A 21,420-nucleotide genomic window follows, 5' to 3' on the forward strand; every position below is an offset into this window, starting at 1 on the left:
TCCTGGACCGCAACTTTAGACTGCAAGATTTCAATACTCGGGTCAGACTGAGCTTTTTTGGGTATGTTGAATAAAAGATGTGCATCACAAGACAAGCAAGTGCAGGTGGAGGAGAGAGGGCATTGGGGCAGTAAGGTGGAGTTTCTCCTGGCTGTGGCAGGAAATGTAGTCGGTCTGGGCAATGTGTGGAGGTTCCCTTACCTTTGCTACAAGAATGGAGGGGGTAAGTAAATACGATGCTCTGCCTGTGTTACTCAACAAAAGCGGAACACTTGCACAATATTTTCTGTTTTGTAAAATTAGGTGCATTTCTTGTGCCATATCTGGTATTTGTGGTGACCTGTGGCGTACCACTGTTCCTGCTGGAGGTCACCATGGGCCAGTACACACAGGAAGGGGGTGTCACCTGCTGGAGAAAACTATGCCCAATAGCAGAAGGTATTCTGATTATGACACTTTGCAGAGCAGTAAGACATGAAGTTCCAGAAATCTTATGTACACACCTTAAAAATGGAAGAAAACAGTTTTCACTGGAAATTATTTCAAAATGTTGACTAATCCATGAGTGACCGCCGGTTTCATTACTGAGTGACTCCTTGCTGGGGGATTGTTTTTCTTCAGTTAACATGTCTAGTTACTTGTGTAAACTAGTTTAGTTAAGTTTGTGTGTGTGAGCCAAAGTAATTCATTACCATCTCTGACAGTCTGGAGCCAACATCAACTAGAGCAGACATGACAAACACAGTTTTCTCCCTAATGTCAGGACATTGAACAGTGAGGCAGAACAACTACTGAATAAACAGAATGACCTTTAGTTCAAGCTAGAAGATAACAATAGAAAATATAAAATTGTGAATCATGTTACTGAATGTTTGAATGAATGAGTGAATATTTATTTTCTCATCAAAGTCTGTTAACAGGCACTACAGCATTAAAGCATTTTTTGAAATATACCCAATGCACCTGAATCCTCAGATGCCAATGTCGATTAACATGTTGACACGTGTGAAATACATATCTAGTTGAAGTTTGACAGTGTCTAAAAATTTAGAGTCTAAGTTCAAAATGAATTGTATGTGTAATTCAATTGTAAATCCACTGCCACTGTCTTCCAGATTTGCTTTATATTTTATCGTAATAATCTTTAGAGAAAAGCAAGATCTCAGGCTGAGTAAAATGAAATGGAGAAATGGATGAAGTCAGATTTTAATGTGTAACCAAAAATACCAAATCTGGTCCTGCAGGTATCGGTTATGGTGGGCAGCTAATCCTGGTCTACAGCTGCATGACCTACATCATCATCCTGGCCTGGGCTTTGCTCTACCTGGTCTTTTCTTTCAGCCCCCAGCTCCCCTGGGCCAGCTGCAACAACTACTGGAATACAGGCAAAACAGATACTGTCATATGGATAAAGTCTAACTTGGGTTATGTTATGAAATCATAGAACTTTGGTGATTTCTTAGGATGTTTTGTAACAACCGAATGATAAAAAGTCTTCAGTGCAGCCAAATCTTTTTTCTCATGACAACTCCCGTGATATACGTTTTTAAAAAATTGTACATAAAAATGATAAATTGCATTTCTGGTCTCCTAAAGGCCTAATCCACACATACTAATACATTTTAGAGAAGATTAATACTAGTATGAGAAGTTTCGACATTGCCAAACAACAAAACATATATATTTTTTCTCATTATGTTTTCAGATGACTGTGTAGCCCTTTCAACAAGAAACAAAACCTTTGAATGGAGAAATCAAACAAACTCAACCTCTGCTGCGACAGAATTCTGGGAGTATGTGAACAATTAACATAAGTACTACGCCTCTGCGCTACTCACTGCAGTAAAATTACTCTTTAGGTGAGATTTCGTTAAAGATGAAATATTTCTGATAAATACAAAATTGTCTTTTTTCCTTCTAGACGACGAGTTCTCTCTATTTCAGGGGGGATTGAGGAGATAGGCAGCATAAGGTGGGAAATACTGCTGTGTCTAATTGTCATGTGGGTCATCTGCTACTTTTGCATTTGGAAAGGGGTCAAATCTACAGGAAAGGTATTTATAGTATATGCACTTTATTGTTGTAAATATGTCTACAGTATATTTGTACATGTCACATTTGTCCTTTTATTCCCAGGTCGTGTATTTCACTGCTACCTTTCCTTATATCATGCTGCTGATTCTTTTGATCCGTGGACTCTCTCTGCCTGGTGCTCTACAAGGTGTGGTGTATTATCTTCAGCCCGAAACATCACGACTCACAGACCCTCAGGTAGGAGCTTTACAATATATAATATCATGACAGTGTTAATAGACAGTGTTAAATATATTCAATGTGGTTTTGTTTGGAACAGGTGTGGATGGAGGCAGGGGCTCAGATCTTCTTCTCATACAGTGTGGGTGTAGGCTCCTTAGCTGTCCTTGGCAGCTACAACCACTACAGCAACAACTGTTATAAGTAAGTATTAGTCAATGTGCGACTCTGCATATTGGGTTAAATACAGACTACACCTGCCAGAAATATGCCAACAGTATTTAAAGTGATGTGCTATATGTTAACGTTATTTGCTATGACTTCTTAGAATGTGCATTATGCTTATTATATTCTGCAGAGATAGTCTGTGTCTGTGTTTGCTGAACAGTGCTACCAGTGTGGTTGCTGGATTTGCAGTCTTCTCTGTGCTGGGGTTCATGGCTCATGAGCAGGGTGTTCCTATTGCGGAAGTGGCTGAATCAGGTAAACTAAGTATTTTACTCCACTGTGACTGGCAGTAACTTAACTTATGTCACTTGAATAATTCTTAGAATTTTTTTCACTATGGAGATATTGTACTTTACATAAGAACATACTAAATATATTACTAAGCTGTTCTAACCATTAGCTGGTGTAAAGAAGATGTCAGACTTTCCATGTTGTTTTAATTAAAGAAAAAATACTGTCAAATATGCACTAACAATAGAAGGAAAAAAAATGTTTAGTTTTGTTTATTTTGTTTGTTTTGTTTGTTCTTTCCTCCCAGGGGGAACTGACCCCTACATTGTAAGCAATGGACTGCTATTAATCTTTATACAAAGTATTTAATAGATCTACCTCAAGCAGTAATAATAAAATACAGCTTAGACTGATGTATTGGTGCTAACCAATGAAAATATGTTTCTTTTCTTTCAATGAATGCTTTTATTTAACTATGATTTTGAATGCAGCATGGTGGGTAAACATTTGCTGCCATCTTGTGGACAATTGACAGCATTTGACAGCAGCTAAATTTTGATGTTTACATGAATCCAACCTTTGAGGTCAGGACATAACACGTCTTCACTCTCAAATATTAACAGTCCAAAGCAATAGTGACAGACTGCATCATATCAGCGCAAGCTACTGTACAGCACCTTCTTTTAACAGAGCATTAATCTGTTTCTTTAGTAGTACTTTCATATAAATGTCACTTCTTTGCAGCTTGCTTGGTTATTTTCCTCTCTCCAAGAATAAAAGCTGTGAATTATAATAAAAATAAAAACACTTACCCTAACTGGCTGTTGGTTTTTATAATAGGTGAAAATAAATTGTAATTTGCATTCCAGTTTCTACAAATGTCATTTTCTTGATCTTACATAGAGCAACACTTGTGAATAGATACTGTGTGATTTGCTTTATGTTCACTGCTTTAACATCTGGTCCTCTATAACAGAATGATTTACCTTTACGTCACGTTACCTTTGCTGGACAGCAAAGGCCATTAGTAGAAGATCAGTCTAGATGAATCTGATGTTGTCTTCTAGGTCCAGGCCTGGCATTCATTGCATATCCTCAGGCTGTAGCTATGATGCCTCTGCCTCAATTGTGGTCCGTCTGTTTCTTTGTCATGCTCATCCTCTTGGGTTTGGACACACAAGTAAGATGTAAACACATTTTTTAAGGTTAACACAATAACATTTGGGGATGTACTTAAGCTGTGTGTTCTCTGTACAGTTTGTTGCCTTGGAGGTGGTGATGACATCCATCATAGATATGTTTCCCACAGTAATGCGCAGAGCAGGCCGACGGGAATGGTTACTCTTTACCTTCTGCCTCATATGCTTCTTCTCTCAGCTTGTCATGATTACTGAGGTTAGTGATATGGCAGTGTATTACTGCCAAAATAAACTAATCTCTCTTTATTTTTATGTTTTATAAACCACTTTATAATGACATCTGTCTTATTACAACATATATGTTGAAATATTGTAATAATGCAAAACAGGAAAAAACAAAAAAGGCTCCAATAGGCGTCTATACATCTGAAGTTGATATCTAATGGAAATAAAATGAACTGTGAACGTCTTCGTTGTTGTCTTTAGGGAGGGATGTATGTGTTCCAGATGTTTGACTACTATGCTAGTAATGGAGCCTGCATCCTCTTTCTCTGTGTGTTTGAAACACTGGCGTTGGGATGGATATTTGGTAGGTAGCCTGTTAAAAGAACAGCTCCTGCATTCTGCTACATTTAAAAATTCAATTCTGGCTGTGACTGAACACACTCTCTGCAGGTCAGTCATTATGCCCATGCTGACCACTGTCCATGCTGGTAAAAGGTTATATGCAGTTACAGCAGGTCACGTAATCCACCACAGATATCCGATTGTTGATCCAATCTCATCTTCCATCAAGGGGCAGAACGGTTGTACGACATCATCAAAGACATGACAGGTGTGAACGCCAATCCCTTCTTCAAAATCTGCTGGCTCTACCTCACCCCACTGGTCTCGCTGGTGAGTTCAGCTTTCATTGTTGTAGCATAAATATTCTAACAACCCTGGTCCTTCCTCAGTTTCACCTGAATATTTGACTGCACTTAACCTGTGAATTTGTATAGTATATTATTTATATTTAAAATATCTAATTATGTACAAAATGTGTATAAACAAAGACTAAAAAGAAAAATAATGTATTTTTTTTTTTTGTTGTTTTCTCAGAGCTCTTTTATATGTTCTTTAGTTAAATACCAGCCTCTGACCTTTAATCGCTGGTACTTGTACCCAGACTGGGCATATGGGTTGGGTTGGGTAATGGCCTTGTCCTCCATCCTGCTTGTGCCGGGATGGGCACTGTATAAGCTGGGAGTTGGAACTGGTACCCTGAGTCAGGTGGGTTAACTGTATGACTGATATTGACAGTTAATTCAAGAAATTTAACAACACAGCTCATCTTATATGTTGCAAAAATAAATCATTTTCTAATTGAAATGAAGATTTTACATGACCCATAAACATATAATGACTGGATGTGAACACAGTCTTTTCATCACCTTTCTAAAAACTTCATGAAATGAAAATCAAAGTTGAGTTCATTCATCAATCTTCTTTTTCTCTTACAATCCACATGCAAAACATTTACTAATACAGCACTCTTGTAATTTTTCTTGTTCTTTTTCTATAACATTGAATCATGGTCGATCTGACTTTTTTTACATAAATGTACAAAAAAAAACAAAAAACAGTTCTTTTCAAACTAATATAAAATTGTTAAAGATGTAAAACTGAACATAAGTGATTGTATAGGTATTTAACCCCTTTCAAGTAGGTCAAGTAAATCATAACTGGTGCAGCTGGATGTTACAGAAGTCAGACATTAAATGCAGAACAACTGAAGGCAGTGACTGAAGTATAAATACACGTGTACCTTGAAGGTCAACTTACTGGTGAATCAGTATCCTGGCAGAAAAACAACATTGTGAAACAAATAAACACTCCAAGACCCACAGCTACACCAGTGATGAACAGTGATGATTTAGATGAGTTACATTAAAGTGTCGGATTATTTATGCAATCACTCATTTTCAGTTCTAAATCTGTACGTATAGATATGTTTTGCCTTTAACATGAATAGGTGTTTTGTAAGGTGAAAACTTCCAAGAGGACGTTTTTTTATAGACACTATAAAAGATTTTGTATGTGCCAATAAAAAGCAAAAGCACAATGAAAAAAATGTAGTCAAACAGATGTTATCATCATACCCATTTACTTTTACATGTATTATGAAGATAAAGAAACTCAGCACAATGGTTCAAGCTCTATGTGAAATGTCAGAAAAGCTTTTACAAGTAAGCTGTTAGAATTACTTTTTAAATGTATCACTATAATCTATGTACAGCTAAGTTTATAAACCTAAAGTCTGTCCCAAAGTAAATGTTAATTTTTAACATTTAAATATGGAGGATCCGTATTCCTTATTACTAATAGAATTATTTCATTGTTTTTTTATTCCATGTATATGCAATAAACTGATAACATGTACCACAGTACAATCTGACACTGACCTTTCCTCTCAATTTCCTAGCGTTTCCATCACTTGTGCCGAGCTGATCCTGACTGGTCACTGACTCGAAGGAGAGAAACTGAGCTACTGCACATTGAACAGGAACGACTGCAACAATTCACTACAAGTTGATATGAAAGGTTCCTTTACTTTGGCAAGTCAAGAAACTGAACGGGATGGTTACAGAGTATGACATTACTTTTCCAGCTTTGCTTTATACAAGTGTAGAATCCAAAGACAAGACTTCTCTCAATGTAAAGATGCAACATCAGATGATACAGAACCAACTGCAAGTGTATTGTGACATCAAAATGAACAACATGTACTAATTCAAAAATATTTTCGATATATTAAAAAAAATCTCCAACTGAATTTTTTTTTCCCATTTACAAATGCTTTATTTTGACTATTCGAAAAGTAGTAAGGTGCATTCTGTTGTGTAGATTTTTCTTGAGACGTGTCTAGAACTTGAACTAGAACTTATATAAAGTGTCCCAATTCACACTGAATGTTGAGACAAAAATCTAGCCACTTTAAGTAAGTCGCTGTCGGATCATCGTCAGCAGGACAGTGACTCAAAGCTTTGCTCAAGTCAATGCTGTGGTGCCTTCAGTGTTTCAGCCAAAACCCAAAGTTGTGCCATAACCAACCTTAATAACATGATACCCTGAAAATACATTCATATCTCTTTATTTAAATATCTTAAAGTTATGAAAGAAATGTGTACAGCACTGCCTCTCATATGAAAAAGCACAAAGAAATAGAAGAAAAATCACCAACATTTTTCTTCTTTGACTAACGCATATGATCATATAACTGCTTTGTGAAAACAGAGCTGCTGCGTGAAAGATTACGGTAACTGGTGAACTGAAGATCTTGAAGATGCTTTGTTATATTCATACATCCTGTGGGTAACCAAAGACGCAAGCTGTATTCGCAAGAGTATGATAACCTAAGCTGATGATGCAAAAAACAATGATACGAGCGAATTGTGAGAAAGATTTTTAAGGCTTGTTGAAATGCACTGGTGTAGAAGTCCATGGTAGTGTTGTCTGTGATGTTAGGAAGACTGGCACTTCAACTTCCAGTATTGTCTTGAATGCTACTGGTTTCCTTAAAGAGACATTGCTTTGAGAGTCTTGTTTGGCTGTGTTGTTCTAAAGGTCCTGATTTCACCTTGTTTGGACTCATTCCTCTCTGTCTCTCAGGTGAAGCACATTATAAGAAATAATCTCAACATTCATCCACCAGGAGATAAATTTAGGGTGACACTGAATGGTCAACCAACCTGATTTATACGGTGGTTGTCATCAATGCATGTGCATGTGCAAGTTTAACACATCTGTGTAAAAGGCAGTTTCCTCTGTCTCCTGGAGAAACGCTGTCTTGTCTTAATTCTTTAAGGGGCTCACAAATGTTTGCTATGTGGCTCTATAAAATCTGCAGTGGTAATGTTAGTAAGATGGTGCCTTGAGATTAAAATGCACTTTGCATTAATTAGCCACCATCTCTGAGTGGTTAAACACATTCATGCTGGTAACCTAAAACAAAACTACAACATGTGAAGTGGGAACAAACCGTAAGCCGTCACTTGATTTCCATAGTCCTGCAGAGATATTTTGCCCCCTATAAAACTAGGTTTAACTAAGCAGGAATAAACTATTAAAATCACACATAAAATCACAGGCTTCTGGTTCTCCACTGGCTGGCCCTGAGTACTTGCTCCCCCTGTAAAGGCACTACAGACGGTGCTAATCAGTAGAACTGTCAGGAGGCATAAAGGTGACTTTCTCTGAGATTTTATCGCTGGCCTCAAAGTCCATGTCTTGTTTTGAGTGAGACTGCTGCGGTCCAGCACGCTTCTGATTTGGATCTGGCATGTTAGTGAAAAGGTGAGATGGTGACACATCCGAGTTCTCAGCACCCTGTTCCCTGTCGGTGTCAGGTGTGGAAATACTCTCCGGATGAGCGGCTAAATCTGGCTCAGTCAGGATAGGTAAATCGGGTAGGTTGGGGTAGTTACCGGACTTAGCCATGGCTCTGTATAGGTGTTCCCAGGCCGTGATACCATTCAGGCTGTGGCTGCCAGCAGCCTGCCACAGTAACTCTGTGTGCTGACGCAGTTGGGCAATGTCTTGCTGTGTGGTGTTGCTCTGGCGCAGTAGTTCCTTTGTGCGCAACGTAATATCCAACAGGCCTGACTGTCTGAGGATTTCTACTGTGTTGAGGAAACGGCGGTGGCGAGTACTAGTGTGGCCATTTCTGTGAAGTCGTCTGGGTGTGAAGGAAGAGGAGGTGCTGTGCAGGCTGGACACAGATTGAGACACCTGGGTTGAGGAAGTAGTAGTCGAACTGGAGGAGGACTGACTCCCCCTGGCTGAAGAGGAACACTGTTGCACAGAGGCTGAGACTGCAAATTTGGGTTGCTTAAAGGGTTGCTGATCAGGCACACTCCTTGTCACAGGTGTGTCGATCTTGTGTTCTGTGCACACACTCCGGGACTCTTCAGTTGGTGACAATTTATCAGGTGGCTTTTTGTTAGGGTTTGGAGCTATGCGAGGGTAGGCGTTGAGAATGGGTAGATTGGTGCCAGGTATTTTCTTCTCTGTGACAGAATTCTGGGACAGGGGCTTGCGGACTTGCATGGGGGTCGGCAGCATAGGCTGCTGCAGAAGGATCATGTGAGGAGCACCAGCACCGCTGGTCTCCTTGGTTCCACTTCTCCAGAGCAGCTGACCTCTTTTATCGATCAGGTCCTCCTAGTGGGGCAGGGAGGAATAAGAGAACAACTACAACACATGGAGAAAACAAGTGCCCAGTGCATGAGAAGACATAAAATGCATATTAACAACAAGAAAAGGACTAGAAATAAAGTCTGAGGTTGTTCTCAGAGTAATGAGTAAATGATTAATAGGGCTTTTCATTTTTTGTATTAAAACACTTTTCTTTAAAGGTTTAGATTTAACCAGGAATTCCAGAAAACCAGAACATACCAATCTGTCACTGTGTGAATGCAAAGAATTTAAACAAACTAGCTGAGACGGTAAAAAGGAGCAAAAGGTCAGGTCAGATTATTCAAACACTGTCATTCTTACTGCAACAGTCACCGTCTCTGACATTTAGTGCCTCGTAAGCTTCACTTAACTACTCTGCTTAATTTATACCATTGTCTCTTCTTCCCTCTTTCTCTAAATTCTTCAGCTCTCTGAATGTCTCTGTTCCCTATCCCTCATGTTGTGCAGTAGTACTGCAGACAATCACTATCTCCAGAGGATTATAGTGTATTCCTAACCTCGCTGTCTTCGCCTACATCTGTCATACCTTCTTCAGCATCATGTTCTTGATGATGTAGATGGGTGAGAGCTCATGGCCTGATGACAAGAAGGTAGGACCCCGAGAATTTCCCTGCCCAAGTGGTTGGATTTGGCTTCGCTGTGAAGGCTCACCGCCTCTGGACTGGCTCCTGTTCTTTCGCTGATCCTCCATGTCTGTTTGCTGCCAGTCTGAGCCATCTGTGGGCAAGACAGAACCGAAAATTGAGAGATGCTGACTGATAAAAAGTAAAGCCATGTTCAGAAAGACAGTTGAGCTTTTTGAACATATACATTTTCTCACCTCGTTGACAGATATTACCACCTTGACAAAATTTACAAAATTAGCAAAGTATTCTGCACAGATGCATTTATTGCATAGGTTAACCAATTAGTTAGGCTTGAATTGCATCCTTATTATATTAGGACAGCAACACTTTTATGACATTTAGCCTCTGTGGATTTGAAATGAAAAATGTCTTTTCTCTCTCACTCTTAGCTGTGATTTACATGTAAAGTAGGTGAACACCACTGCAGACATTTTACACAAATTTTAGGACATCAGAATAATGAGCCTAACACAATATTATTATGACTTCTTTTAAGTATATGTCAAGTTTATCCAATGATGTTCTGTTCTGTTGACATAAATCTACACTAATTAAACATGAAAGTCTGCACATTAACCCCACATTGTCACCGTTTCATTTCAAATCCATAACTGTTTGTCCCGTTCATCTTTTACAGTTATTTACTTTTGTTAAACTAATTTTCTTGGTTCTACTTTAACAACATTTACTCACCAGAGTAGCCAGAGTCCTTTTCTGAGCTGCACTGGGAGCCCCTTCCACTGGAGCCATCTGCATCTTTACGATCACGTATTGCCAGAAGAGTCATACTGTTGCTCTTATCTTTGGCATTCTTGCTGGATGTGGCCTCAGAACTCTTCTCATGCAAGCGAGGCTGTTCCTTTGGCATACTGGACCCTAATGAGAAAACACATGACATCAATCAATCATATCTCTGAATGCCAGAAAAGCCATAACTATTAACTCATAATTTAGGAAGTGTGATAGACTCTGGTCCCAACTTACCCAGTCTATCAACTTCTACATTTTCAATATCAAATTATCAATTGAATTAACATTTTGTGTTAATATGAGTGAATATGCCCACAATACTATTCTGTCTGTTACTTTATTTACACTCAGTTCTTTTTTATTAGTTTATAATTATAGTGTACACATTTTTAGTGTATTTAGTAATTTAAAAAACACATTAAAAAGACATAAATATAATTTTTATGTACTTATGGTATAAAAACGTAATGCATAATATGAAGTAGCAGAGCAGCAAATGCATGAAAGTAAAATCTCTCAGTAAATAAAATAATCCTCACACTGCTTGTGAAATCAGAGGGAGGAGGGGCTGATTTCTGGACTCAACCAGAAAATATGCAAGAACTTGCTCAGTTTTGAAATATGTGGCAATTTAGACTAAACAGTAAGTTTTATTATGTTCATTTAGCAGTCACGTAGCCGTAGCCCAACAACACATTACCTTTCTGCAGGTCAATGCTTGCTGAATAGGTGTGTCCACCGTTACTGACTTTTACTCACAAATGTTTTATTGCACTACAGTAATAAGCAAAGCTGTTGCCAAGTCAAGAAATGGTTTGCTTCATCCGCAGCCTCTTTACCCAGCCTGCAGTCCACTCAACAAATGCATAACACCCCCCACTAATGGATTGGTATTATAAGTTGTGGCCACAGACAAATGCTCTCTCCTTATCCTTCAAGGTTGAGTCTTCTTGAGTTTTGCTTTTTGTTTCTGTAACTCTCACTACCAGTAGCAGGAGGCAGTACCTGTAGCCCAAACCTTTAGAGACACACTCCATGAGGGTAGCATGAGGTCCTGATGGCCACTAGTATGACCTGTGCTCAAAGCACTGTGCAGCTTGTTTGGAATTTGCCAGAGAATGGGAAGGTCCACCACTGAAGTCATGTCCTCTCTTCAGGTTGGTGCAGCTTCACACTGAGCACACGTGACAGTCTGGAGACAAAGCGGTGAACATTGTGCTGCCTTTAACATTATCAAGCAGTATGGTAGTGGTCTTAGCAAATGGTAACTGCTGTGAGGCACTGGGCTGAAATCCTCGGAACAATTGTCAGATTTTACTCGTGTGTAGTGGGCTCTGAGTTCTTCCTTGTGCAGAATGCACAGCGTTATGTATCCAAAGTGTATATGCATGGATGGATGATGAAGACATTAATGCCAATCACTGGTGTTCGTGTCCCCCTGATCTAAATCCCACTGAACATATAGGACATTATTTATTGGTGCATCCAACACACAAAGTGCTGCTACTGGCTGTCCAGGAGCTAGATCTGGAAGGAGATGGCCCAAGATATGTGTTGACGCATGCCCAAATGTTGTCGGGAGTACAATAAAGCAAGTGATGATTTTAGTTTCCCTTGACCGTTTTGTCATTTTGTTGTGAACAAATTATACAATGTACAATTGTAAAGATTTCCAACTTGAATTAATCATTCATCAAGATCAGTGTATGTAGAGTAGCTCATTATGGCCGACAGTTAAGTTTTATTCTCAGCAACATTCAGTGGCCAGAGTACTGATGATGGCAGCACAGGAGGAAGTTAGGTTGCAGAGGCACATTTATGGCCTTGCAGATAAGCTAGCAGCTCTAAAATGAGAGGCCCTTTGAAGCGTCTATGGAGGAGTGTTGGTGCATAACTGCAGCCTTTCTGTTTATTGTGGTTAATGCTATTGTTCATCAGGACAAAATATCTTGTTGAGCTCTGAAAACATCATCCGATCTGTATGTTGACCTTATGGCCACTGGTAAGGGCCATCTGTTTATTATAGCAAACATGGTGATGAAAGACAAGTACACCTATTGCCTGAGGGGTGCTTTTTCAGAAAACACTCCTATAGGCCATTTCAGAACAAAGGGACAAAAATGTATAGTTTTTTTTAGTTTGACAGCCTGCTCACAGAGAGCTATCTGCCTTGAGGGTGTAGCAGCCAAAATGACGCTTGTGAGAAACACTTGAGAGCTGAAATAAGTGCCTGAGGAAGGACATCAAAGTAAACAAACAGGTTCTAACTGAAACTGCAATGTATCTGAACATTAACAGAGCAGAATCAAATAGTACACACGGGTTATTCAATAGTCTATTATGCAACAATGTGATCATAATGATCATTACAGGACGATGCACATACAGTGACAAGAAAAGTATGTGAACCCAAGGAATCATGACCTCAAAAAATGCTAACTGGAGTCAGGTATTAGCATAAGTTAAGACATTTATTTTGAGGGTGTGGACTAGGGCTAACATAACATAAAAAAACCCTCTAACTCTTTGAATTTTCTCTGCACAGAAAAAAACCAAAAAACACATGTGAAACCATACCTCACTCAAAGAAGCTATAACAGGTACGATCAAGAATGGTTGATTTACATAAAGTTGGAAAGGGTTACAAAGTGATGTCAAAAACTTTAGAAATTCACCAGTCTACAGTTAGACAACAATTTACAAATGGACACACTTTGGGACTGTGGCTACTCTACCAAGAAGGGGGCGGCCAGTCAAAATGACCCCAAGAGCACATTGAATACTCATCATTGAGGTAAAGAATCAACCCTTGAGTGACAGCCAAAGATTTTAAGGCATCATGGGAACTGGCGAACATCTGTGTTCATGAATCTACAGTAGGTAAAACATTGAACAAGCAGGATGTAATAAAAAGAACATTGCTGCATGCCTGATGTTTGTCAAAGAGCACATTGACACTCCACAGCAGTATTGGCAAAATGTTTTATGGACTGATGAAACTATATTAAACTATTTGGAAAGACTCCACAACACTACATCCGGCATAAAAAGGTCACTGCACATCATCATGAAAACATCACCCTAATCGTAGTATGGTGGAGGAAACACCTGCTTTGCTGTCCCAGGGCCTGGCCAGCTTGCAGTGATTGAGGGGAACATGAATTCCCAAGTGTGTTAAAAATTCTTCAGCATAATGTGAGAATGTCTGTACGTCAGCTCAAACTCTGTAGAAGTTGGTTGATGCAACACGACAATGACCCAAAACACCAAAACAAGTTCACAACAAAATGGCTTCAGAAAAACAAAATACCTTCAGGAGGGGCCGAGTCAGAGCCCAGACCTCAACTCATCCACATGCTGTTTTGCTCTAGCACTTTTATATGGTTGTTCTCACAAAAAAAGACATAAAAGATCTGGTATTATTTTAGGCACATTATAGTTGTTAATACTCTTGACTTAAATTAATGCAGAAAACCATAAAATCACAAAAGCTTCACAATGTCTTCCTTGCCACTGTACATCCCAATCTCCCAATTACAGATACTGTAAATACAACTCATCAAATAATCAGTGGATTTTGATGCTTTTAGTAACTGAAAATAGCTTCTTGGTGTGCCTAGAAACCATGACACATACAGTATAGTAGCACACGGGTGGCTGAATCAGTTATGGAAATAATCAGCTAAACAGATACTCCTTGTGCTCACTATTATGAGTATATAGTGTCAAAGAGGAGTGAGGAATAGAAGTCTGTACAAGCACACTAGAAACAACAATGCAGCCTTGTGTTAGACATTTAAGCCTACTACAAGATATAATCCAGAGCAACAACATAACATAAAGTTCTGCAGTGAAGGAAACATTTCATATTCCTGCATCTGATAGTGACTTTTATGATAAACTGTAATGTTTCTTACAGTTTATCATCTTTCCATCATAAACTACTGTTTCATGTACGCTCGGCCCAAGCGTCTGATATTTTCGGAGGCAGTGGTTCCGTGAAGGCAGCGCACACCGCTCTCATCTGAAACACACACACACACACACACACACACACACACACACACACACACACACACACACACACACACACACACACACACACACACACGTCGTCCTTCCCCCGTTATGTAACTCTCAACTTTGAGTCCGGCCCTTTTACATGCACTTCCTTTCACACTGGTCGTAAACACGTATTAAAAAAACCCCACACTCACTAATCACAGTGGTTGACATTTAAACAACACAGCGTGTTATTTACAGACCGACAGACACGTAAAAGACGCCAAAGTTGAAAAACAAAGAGGTGATCGCTGGGATCAGAGACATACAAATGTTGGCATCTTTTCAACACCAACAGATTCATTAGCGCTCCTGTGTATCTTTAGAGGAAAACTTACCTTTAAATGGAAAATAATTAATTCCAATTAATAGTTTCCCCGTTTGTGATTCATTTTAGGGCGCAGAACAACGCTCACGCACAGCACTTGTATCATAATTGTTCTCTGACGGAATTACATTCATTCTCCTTTCTAAGGACCTTTCTCAAATTGCCGTGCTACAAGAACACGGTGTAACCGAGTGGGTATTTTGTCAGGTCTGTCAAGTGTAACAACATGAGCAAGAGCAAATCCGGTTAGGTGAAAAATAAAATGCAAAAATGCTGAAATAAAAATTAATAAATGAATATGTATTTTGTATTAGCACTAGCTAATCTATTCATTCAGTATCTGTATATCCATGTCATTATTTCCATTTTGTACTTCTATGCCAGGACTTACCTAAACGGGAGCCACAGGTAGCGTTCACTCTTTTATTTTGAAAAACCAACAGCTGATTGTAGCTAACTTCACGCCGCTGTTTAACGTGAGGACGAAATGTTCAAGAGTAAAAAAAACAAAAACATAACATCGACATGTTATGCCATCGGATACTGTGTGCCGGTACAGGTCAGATACACAATAGTCCACTGAAAACACAAATAAACATCAGGTTGTTAAGTTAAGTTTGTTGCCTGTTGGACCACATCCAGCTAAGAGTGTTGTCCGCGATCTGGACGCTCATTGGTCCGTGAAAACACTGCGACAGCCAATCAGAAAGTAGCGCACGTGCGGCAGAGAGACAGCGGCAGCAGCAGAAGAAGAGGAAGCGGAAGCGGAAGCGGAAGAACACAAGGAGGAGGCGTGCTGGTCAGTGAAAGTCACATCGAGGGTTAAAATCTAATGGAAGCGCATAAAATGATGGGTTTCTCTGCTTGACATCGTGCTCTACTTTCTTCCACTCAGCAGCCGACTAGTCAAGACAGCTTTGCATGCATGTAGCAGGGGTCCTTTTTTAAATTTGGAGCCACACTTAAAGGCTGCAAGTTTTAAATGCAGTGGCTACAAAAAGCATGGGAACCTTTTGGAATTACATGGTTTTCTGGATTAATTTGTCCTAAAAATTAGATCTGTTCTTCATCTAAGTCAAGAGTATTAACAAATATGATGTGCCCAAAATAAAAACACACAAAACAAAATTCAGATCCTTCATGTCTTTATTGAGAACAACTATAAAAGCCTCAGTAAAAAGTATGTGAACCCTTTGAATAATGACCTCAAAAAGTTAAATTGGAGTCAGGTGTTAGCATAAGTTAAGAAAATTAGTTTGGAGGTGTGAACTAGAGCTACCTTGACAATCAAACAAACAATCATTCAGTATTTATGCGTAAGCTGATACATATTTTCAGTACCATAACATTGGGAAACCGTTGCCATTAAAAGAGCAGTAGAACCACTTTAGAAGAGGTGAGAGACTTTTAAGTTATCTCTGCTACTAATACTACTACTACTGTATACTTTACAATCCAGTATCCTCTGGAATACACTTTGCACCCTTTTTTCAGTATAGTCATCAAACAAATGTATGAAATAATTCCTCAGCTTGTTTTATTTATATTGTTGTCTTGGTATTTTCCATTTAGGACATCAACAAAAGATACTGTTTAGAAGTCTGAGCATGCTTTTGAGCTTGTAAAGGTTTTTAAAGGTCAGCCAATAGTCTTTGAATAGACACAAAGTTGATTATAGTTTACAGTTTGAAAGACTAGACCTAAACAAAGACAGGCTGTTGTGCAGTACAACATAACACGAACCCAGCACAAACTACAGGGTCAGTTTTCAACTGAATACTCAAGGAACGCCATGAAGCAAGTGAAGACTGGTGACAGAGCAGGGCACTACAGGGGCCAATTACACATCATCTCTGCCACATTCCTGGATTCATCCGGCATAGTCTGTGACAAGAATCCTGTTGTGAAACGTTTCTGCTTGCTGAAGTGAAAGCCATCATAAGCATAACATTACTGCACGTACCTGGGAGTTCAGCTTATGGAACAAGTGTAGGACAAAAGTGATTCTCTACAGAAAATATTTTACGATGGGTTGGGAAAACTGTTTTGGTTTTTTACATTTTTTGGAACTATTGTATATTAAGTTACTAATTTTACCGTTTTAGATGCTTCAAGCTACAACTAATGCAGTCTAACAAAGGTTGTACATTAAATCTCTTTTGAAGGTTAATGTTCAGGTGTTGAGTCAACAGTATTTAACAATTCAGCTTTTGAAACATGTAGTTTACAGCACTGTTGAATTGTATTGCATTATACTGACAAGTGTTTCTATTATTTTGTCCGTTTATATTAGGACTAACCTTAAGACACAAACACCACTCTGTATAATGCAGTTCAGTTCAACAGCAGCACAAATCGCAGCCTCAAATGATCCCAGTTGAATCAATACCGCTTAATAGCTTGAACTAACCATTACACATCATCTTAATGAACAGAGGAACCATCGCACAATTGTCTTATTGGTTTGCAGCCTCTTGGACTTTCAGAAATCTCGTACATATGTGCTGAATAGAAAGCTGAAGTTAGATTACTTTGCAGCAGACACTTTATTTTTACATTTAAAACTTTACAAATGACAGACTTCATCCTCTGCACAAATGACAAGACAAGTACACATCAGAACAATTCAAATATTTTCTAAATTGGCTGCAAGAGTAGATTATAAAATGTGTGTGCCACTTGGCTGGCAAAAATCAAATGCATGATAAGTGCATGCCGTTTTTTTTTTTTTTTTGTCAGAATGTTTGGAACCCAACCTTTAACACAGCATCCTCAACCATTCCTTGAGAGTTGAGAGTTTGGGAAGATTCAGCAAAGAATACCAATACCTAGCCAGAGGCTTGCACCACACAGTAATCAAGTCCTCAGGTTAAACTGATCTAGTATCTCTACTGCCATATAATGAAGTTCTTGTGATTAGGATATGTCATACGCCCAGCAGAGCAGAAGCGTTCTTTAGACCCAGGTGTCTGCTCACATGCATGGTCTCTGGGGAGGAGAATTTAATAAAAGTAGCACAGGTTTCTCTGCCGTGGGCCTTGGCAGCAGCACTGGCCAAAATCTGCATAATCCTCAGCAGGGCAGTCTCACTGAAACACACAAGGCATACAGAATTTAAACTGACAGGACAAATACTGAACATTAAAAACCTGCAAAGTAAAGTTTGCAGCTCTCAAATTAGGAGCAGAAGCCAGCTCGACAACTGCCGCACTCATCAAGTCAGGGCAGGGCTTTTAAAAAGCACTGTGGATAAGGTGCAATCACTGAATGGCATGGGAGATGAGATGGAGCAGGGGGATCTTCCAAACTAAGGTGCACACCTGCCGACATGGATGCTGGAGGCCAGACACCAGGCAGCCTCCCCCTCTGGTGTCGGGGGCTCCTGCAGGACTTGGCGGGACAAGCAGAGAGCTGCTCCTGCCAGCTGCACGGGCTGAAACACCACACACTGGCCCTCCAGGAGGGACAACTCAAGCAGGTAGCGAGCCATCCATACTACCTGATGGCAAAGAGAGAAGAGTGGGATGACACAGACTTTAAACACAGCACTGTGGATCCATCAAGTATTAAAAATTGTCTAAAAAACAAATTGGACAAAGGAAAACAGTCAAAGTAAAGCTACCTTAGCACTGCAGCGAGCAATGGAGGCAAGGAGGAGAAGGAAATGCAGAGGGGGAGTGTAGGATAAATCAAACTTTAGCCCACAGAGGACCTTCCGCTCCATTCGTAGCAGCTGGTGTCTAGTGTATGTGTGGTCCATCAAGTAGCAGAGGCCAGACACCTGGGAGAAGTAGCATAAATAATAAAGGAACAATTTGCGTTTGAACTTCAGTCAATTCAGTGGACTTCACACAAAGCTTAAAATGCAACAGCTTTATAACAGGAGAGAGATGAAGCGGCACACCTCAGGGAGGAGGCACTCTTCTTTCTTTGCAGCAAGGAAGAGGCAAACCATGCCGAGGAGCTGCAGGTTGGCAGTGGTCACCTTGATCTGACGCAGGGAGCGGTTGAGGAGGTGTATGGCCAGATAGAGGGTCTCATCCTGGAAATGCATTATCTCCTGATAGCACAGATTGAAAAGCTACATAAGAGTATAGAAACCATTCTAAAGACCATATGACACGTAAAGCTACAACTTAGCTTATTTTCTGGTTGACTGAGGGAGACAAGCTGTGTTTTAAGGAGAGACTCACGTGAACTTGAATGAGCCAATCTACCAGGACAGCTCGAGTGGCATCTGTGAAATGTCGGGGTAGGTCAGCATTGGGAAAAGAGTGCCATGTTTGAGTTCTCTGCAGGATGGAAAAAAAACATGAGGCACAAAATAAGTGATTATGCAGTTACACTGTGAGAATACATGATGGTGCCAAATAACATTGATATACAGTGAAAATAAGCATCTGATAAAAGCATGAAGCTTTGAAGTGAACTGTGTTCACAGTGTCTCACCATCATGTCCAAAAACATGTCCCAGGCGTATGTCCGGTCCCATATCAGGTTCAGCTTCTCAAGTGCAATCTCTACTTCACGGCGCAGCAAACTTGGCACCAATGCCTGTAGACTGTGAAGACCCTGCAGCCCATGTGGGTAAAGAAGCACAGGACCCTCCACACACCCATCTGCTACAGAGGATGAAATGGACGACATTACACTACATATAGGCAGATTGTTTTTAGACCAGTTAAACATACAACTTTAATATGTGTAACTAGTTTTATCAAAGTGTTGCTACACTAAATGTACATGTATTTCATCTTTGAAATTATGCAAACATTAAAATAGTAAACTGCATGTATTAGAGTGTATCTGATGTGCGCAGCTTTAGTCCTACCAGCCAAGCATGTCTGACTGTCTTCATGAAACCCCATGATGATGCCTTCACTTGTTTGTATCGATAACCTCCTTTCCTGCAAACAGACAACACCTTACATGAGGGAAACGTGCACTTAAACGTGACAGTAAATTAATAAATACTGAGTTGATCCTCTGATTCAAAGAAAGATTGCATCTACTTCTTGAAATAGAATGATTAAGAAATGTAGATGGTAGCAGAGAGCAGGTCCTTCACATCCAGTATACTTCTAAACATTAAATTATCATTTAAGACTAACCCTGGCCTTGGAGAGCATTTACAGCTTCTAATTGACTGAACACACCTGACCCAGATATTGAGCAGTGGGTAGGGCAGAGATAGTTGGAAAACAAGCAGGCGAGTGGCCTTCAAGGACGATGAGAGAGAAACTTTAGTATGTGAAGTTGACAAGCAGGACTGGAAGCGTACCCATCTGCGCTCTGGCTCTTTTTTGACAGGGGCCACCCTGGACTCATCTACTTCAACAGGCTGCCAACGATCTAGAGGTCCACAGGCATTAGCCCACATTCTTAAGGGGGCTCGCCTCTCATCCACCTGTGGAACAACAGACAGTATTTGCAAAGACACCACACACATTAAAAGAGCCAGTGAAGCCATTTTGTTACTACGAAGACTAAAATATGTCATTTTTTCATCCATGTATAATGCAGATATCTGTAGCCTCGGTTTATTCTCAGAATGACAGATTTGAGTGCACAGTAATGCCAGGAAATGAAATTGCTCCAATTGTGGTTCACTTCTGCTCATGGAGATTCAAGGTTTCACCCCAGCAATCTAATCAATACTCTCTCCACACCTGGCAAGGGTGTGAAGTTACTTACCTGGCAACACAGACATGTAGCTGAGCTGAAATGTATTAGTTCCAACTTGACTTGAACTAAAATATATATTGTAGTCTGTTAATTTCCCCATCAGGGGCCTTAATACACGACATCAAGGGTGAAGGTGGAAAAGGATAAACGCTCACGTGTGGTTGCACATCTCGGTGCTCAAACCTTCCCATCACTTGCACCTGCGGAACACACTGAAGCAATCCTCACCTTCTTGTGTAAGTCCAGCAGAGGCTTGGAGTCGCAGAAACCAGTCCTGGCCATGGTTACAGCCGGAGACAGAGTTCCCGTGCCGGGCCTTTGCAGCTACTTATTCACGGGTGTCGGCGAAAGCCTGGAGCAGAGAGAGCCGCCATGCTGCCCGGACAGCCGCTAATAAAGACGAGGTGGGCCGCGTTGATTGGGGTGGGGACACAGGTGAGGACGAGGACTTCCGCCCGGCGCTTGGAAAAGAAACTAATTATCATGATTAATATCATGGGTCAGCGTGACATAACGCGATATGTCACTAGAATCGTTTGGTTTACTCGACCATTTAAGATCTGGAGTCATTTCTTGCAGTTTTTCTTGTGTTTGTTTGATCATTGTGTCCATTTTTAAATTCGCATGACCTTTATTTTTAACGGAGGTGTCCTCTTCATTGCGTTTGAGAGTTTCTTGATTACCTCCTTCGTTTGAAATAATGCTGCAATTATTGTTATTATTTACATAATAGAGAGAGACAGACAAAAAAATCCACAGAACATTATCCCATAATTAAAGCTAATAAGTTTGTATGTAACTTTAGGAAGTGAAACTGCCAATATAAGATACTTTAAATCAATCCACTCCTCATCATGGAGCCCTTCACTGTCAGTAGCTG

At 40.0% G+C, this 21,420-nt stretch overlaps 3 protein-coding genes across 6 annotated transcripts; 1 reads left to right on the top strand and 2 right to left on the bottom strand.

Moving 5' to 3' along the window:
* The first annotated feature begins 5 nt into the window (after positions 1 to 5).
* LOC113167396 (sodium- and chloride-dependent GABA transporter 2-like) lies at positions 6 to 6,456 on the top strand. Of its 2 annotated transcripts, none has more exons than XM_026367967.1 (14): positions 6 to 223; positions 304 to 438; positions 1,245 to 1,385; positions 1,706 to 1,793; positions 1,922 to 2,054; positions 2,137 to 2,271; positions 2,354 to 2,457; positions 2,612 to 2,736; positions 3,780 to 3,892; positions 3,970 to 4,107; positions 4,338 to 4,440; positions 4,648 to 4,748; positions 4,953 to 5,123; positions 6,316 to 6,456. In XM_026367967.1, the coding sequence occupies exons 1-14, from the start codon at positions 64 to 66 to the stop codon at positions 6,424 to 6,426; spliced, it is 1,758 nt and encodes a 585-aa protein (XP_026223752.1). In that variant the 5' UTR covers positions 6 to 63; the 3' UTR covers positions 6,427 to 6,456. The 2 variants fall into 2 exon arrangements, with proteins under 2 accessions (XP_026223752.1, XP_026223763.1); XM_026367978.1 differs by having other exon boundaries at positions 2,642 to 2,736.
* si:ch211-132b12.7 (CiPC domain-containing protein) lies at positions 6,423 to 15,504 on the bottom strand. 2 transcript variants are annotated; one of them, XM_026367999.1, is made up of 4 exons: positions 15,247 to 15,504; positions 10,409 to 10,591; positions 9,616 to 9,806; positions 6,423 to 9,053 (listed from the first exon to the last, which is right to left on the bottom strand). In XM_026367999.1, exons 2-4 carry the CDS (start codon positions 10,581 to 10,583, stop codon positions 8,046 to 8,048), a joined length of 1,374 nt encoding a protein of 457 aa, XP_026223784.1. In that variant the 5' UTR covers positions 10,584 to 10,591; positions 15,247 to 15,504; the 3' UTR covers positions 6,423 to 8,045. The 2 variants fall into 2 exon arrangements, with proteins under 2 accessions (XP_026223784.1, XP_026223777.1); XM_026367992.1 differs by lacking the exon at positions 15,247 to 15,504 and adding an exon at positions 14,866 to 15,054.
* Positions 15,505 to 17,573: 2,069 nt separating this feature from the next.
* ccnp (cyclin P) lies at positions 17,574 to 20,939 on the bottom strand. 2 transcript variants are annotated; one of them, XM_026376819.1, is made up of 9 exons: positions 20,769 to 20,939; positions 20,137 to 20,262; positions 19,687 to 19,762; positions 19,305 to 19,474; positions 19,049 to 19,147; positions 18,760 to 18,915; positions 18,478 to 18,636; positions 18,176 to 18,354; positions 17,574 to 17,944 (listed from the first exon to the last, which is right to left on the bottom strand). In XM_026376819.1, exons 1-9 carry the CDS (start codon positions 20,820 to 20,822, stop codon positions 17,782 to 17,784), a joined length of 1,182 nt encoding a protein of 393 aa, XP_026232604.1. In that variant the 5' UTR covers positions 20,823 to 20,939; the 3' UTR covers positions 17,574 to 17,781. The 2 variants fall into 2 exon arrangements, with proteins under 2 accessions (XP_026232604.1, XP_026232597.1); XM_026376812.1 differs by having other exon boundaries at positions 19,305 to 19,477; positions 20,769 to 20,938.
* Positions 20,940 to 21,420: the final 481 nt, after the last annotated feature.

Source organism: Anabas testudineus, chromosome 13 (assembly GCF_900324465.2).
Source record: "Anabas testudineus chromosome 13, fAnaTes1.2, whole genome shotgun sequence".
NCBI lineage: Eukaryota > Metazoa > Chordata > Actinopteri > Anabantiformes > Anabantidae > Anabas > Anabas testudineus.

Excerpts from the sequence above, each read along its gene's own strand:
- LOC113167396 (XM_026367967.1), top strand. The coding sequence starts at position 64 with ATGTTGAATAAAAGATGTGCATCACAAGACAAGCAAGTGCAGGTGGAG. Across the intron at positions 224-303 it reads TTGCTACAAGAATGGAGGGG|GTGCATTTCTTGTGCCATAT; the intron begins GTAAGTAAATAC and ends TTGTAAAATTAG. Across the intron at positions 2,458-2,611 it reads TACAGCAACAACTGTTATAA|AGATAGTCTGTGTCTGTGTT; the intron begins GTAAGTATTAGT and ends TATATTCTGCAG.
- si:ch211-132b12.7 (XM_026367999.1), bottom strand. The coding sequence starts at position 10,583 with ATGCCAAAGGAACAGCCTCGCTTGCATGAGAAGAGTTCTGAGGCCACA. Across the intron at positions 9,807-10,408 it reads AAAGGACTCTGGCTACTCTG|ATGGCTCAGACTGGCAGCAA; the intron begins GTGAGTAAATGT and ends TCTTGCCCACAG. Across the intron at positions 9,054-9,615 it reads AGAACATGATGCTGAAGAAG|GAGGACCTGATCGATAAAAG; the intron begins GTATGACAGATG and ends CTGCCCCACTAG.
- ccnp (XM_026376812.1), bottom strand. The coding sequence starts at position 20,822 with ATGGCCAGGACTGGTTTCTGCGACTCCAAGCCTCTGCTGGACTTACAC. Across the intron at positions 18,637-18,759 it reads AAGAGTGCCTCCTCCCTGAG|GTGTCTGGCCTCTGCTACTT; the intron begins GTGTGCCGCTTC and ends TACTTCTCCCAG. Across the intron at positions 18,355-18,477 it reads TTGCTCGCTGCAGTGCTAAG|GTAGTATGGATGGCTCGCTA; the intron begins GTAGCTTTACTT and ends CTTTGCCATCAG.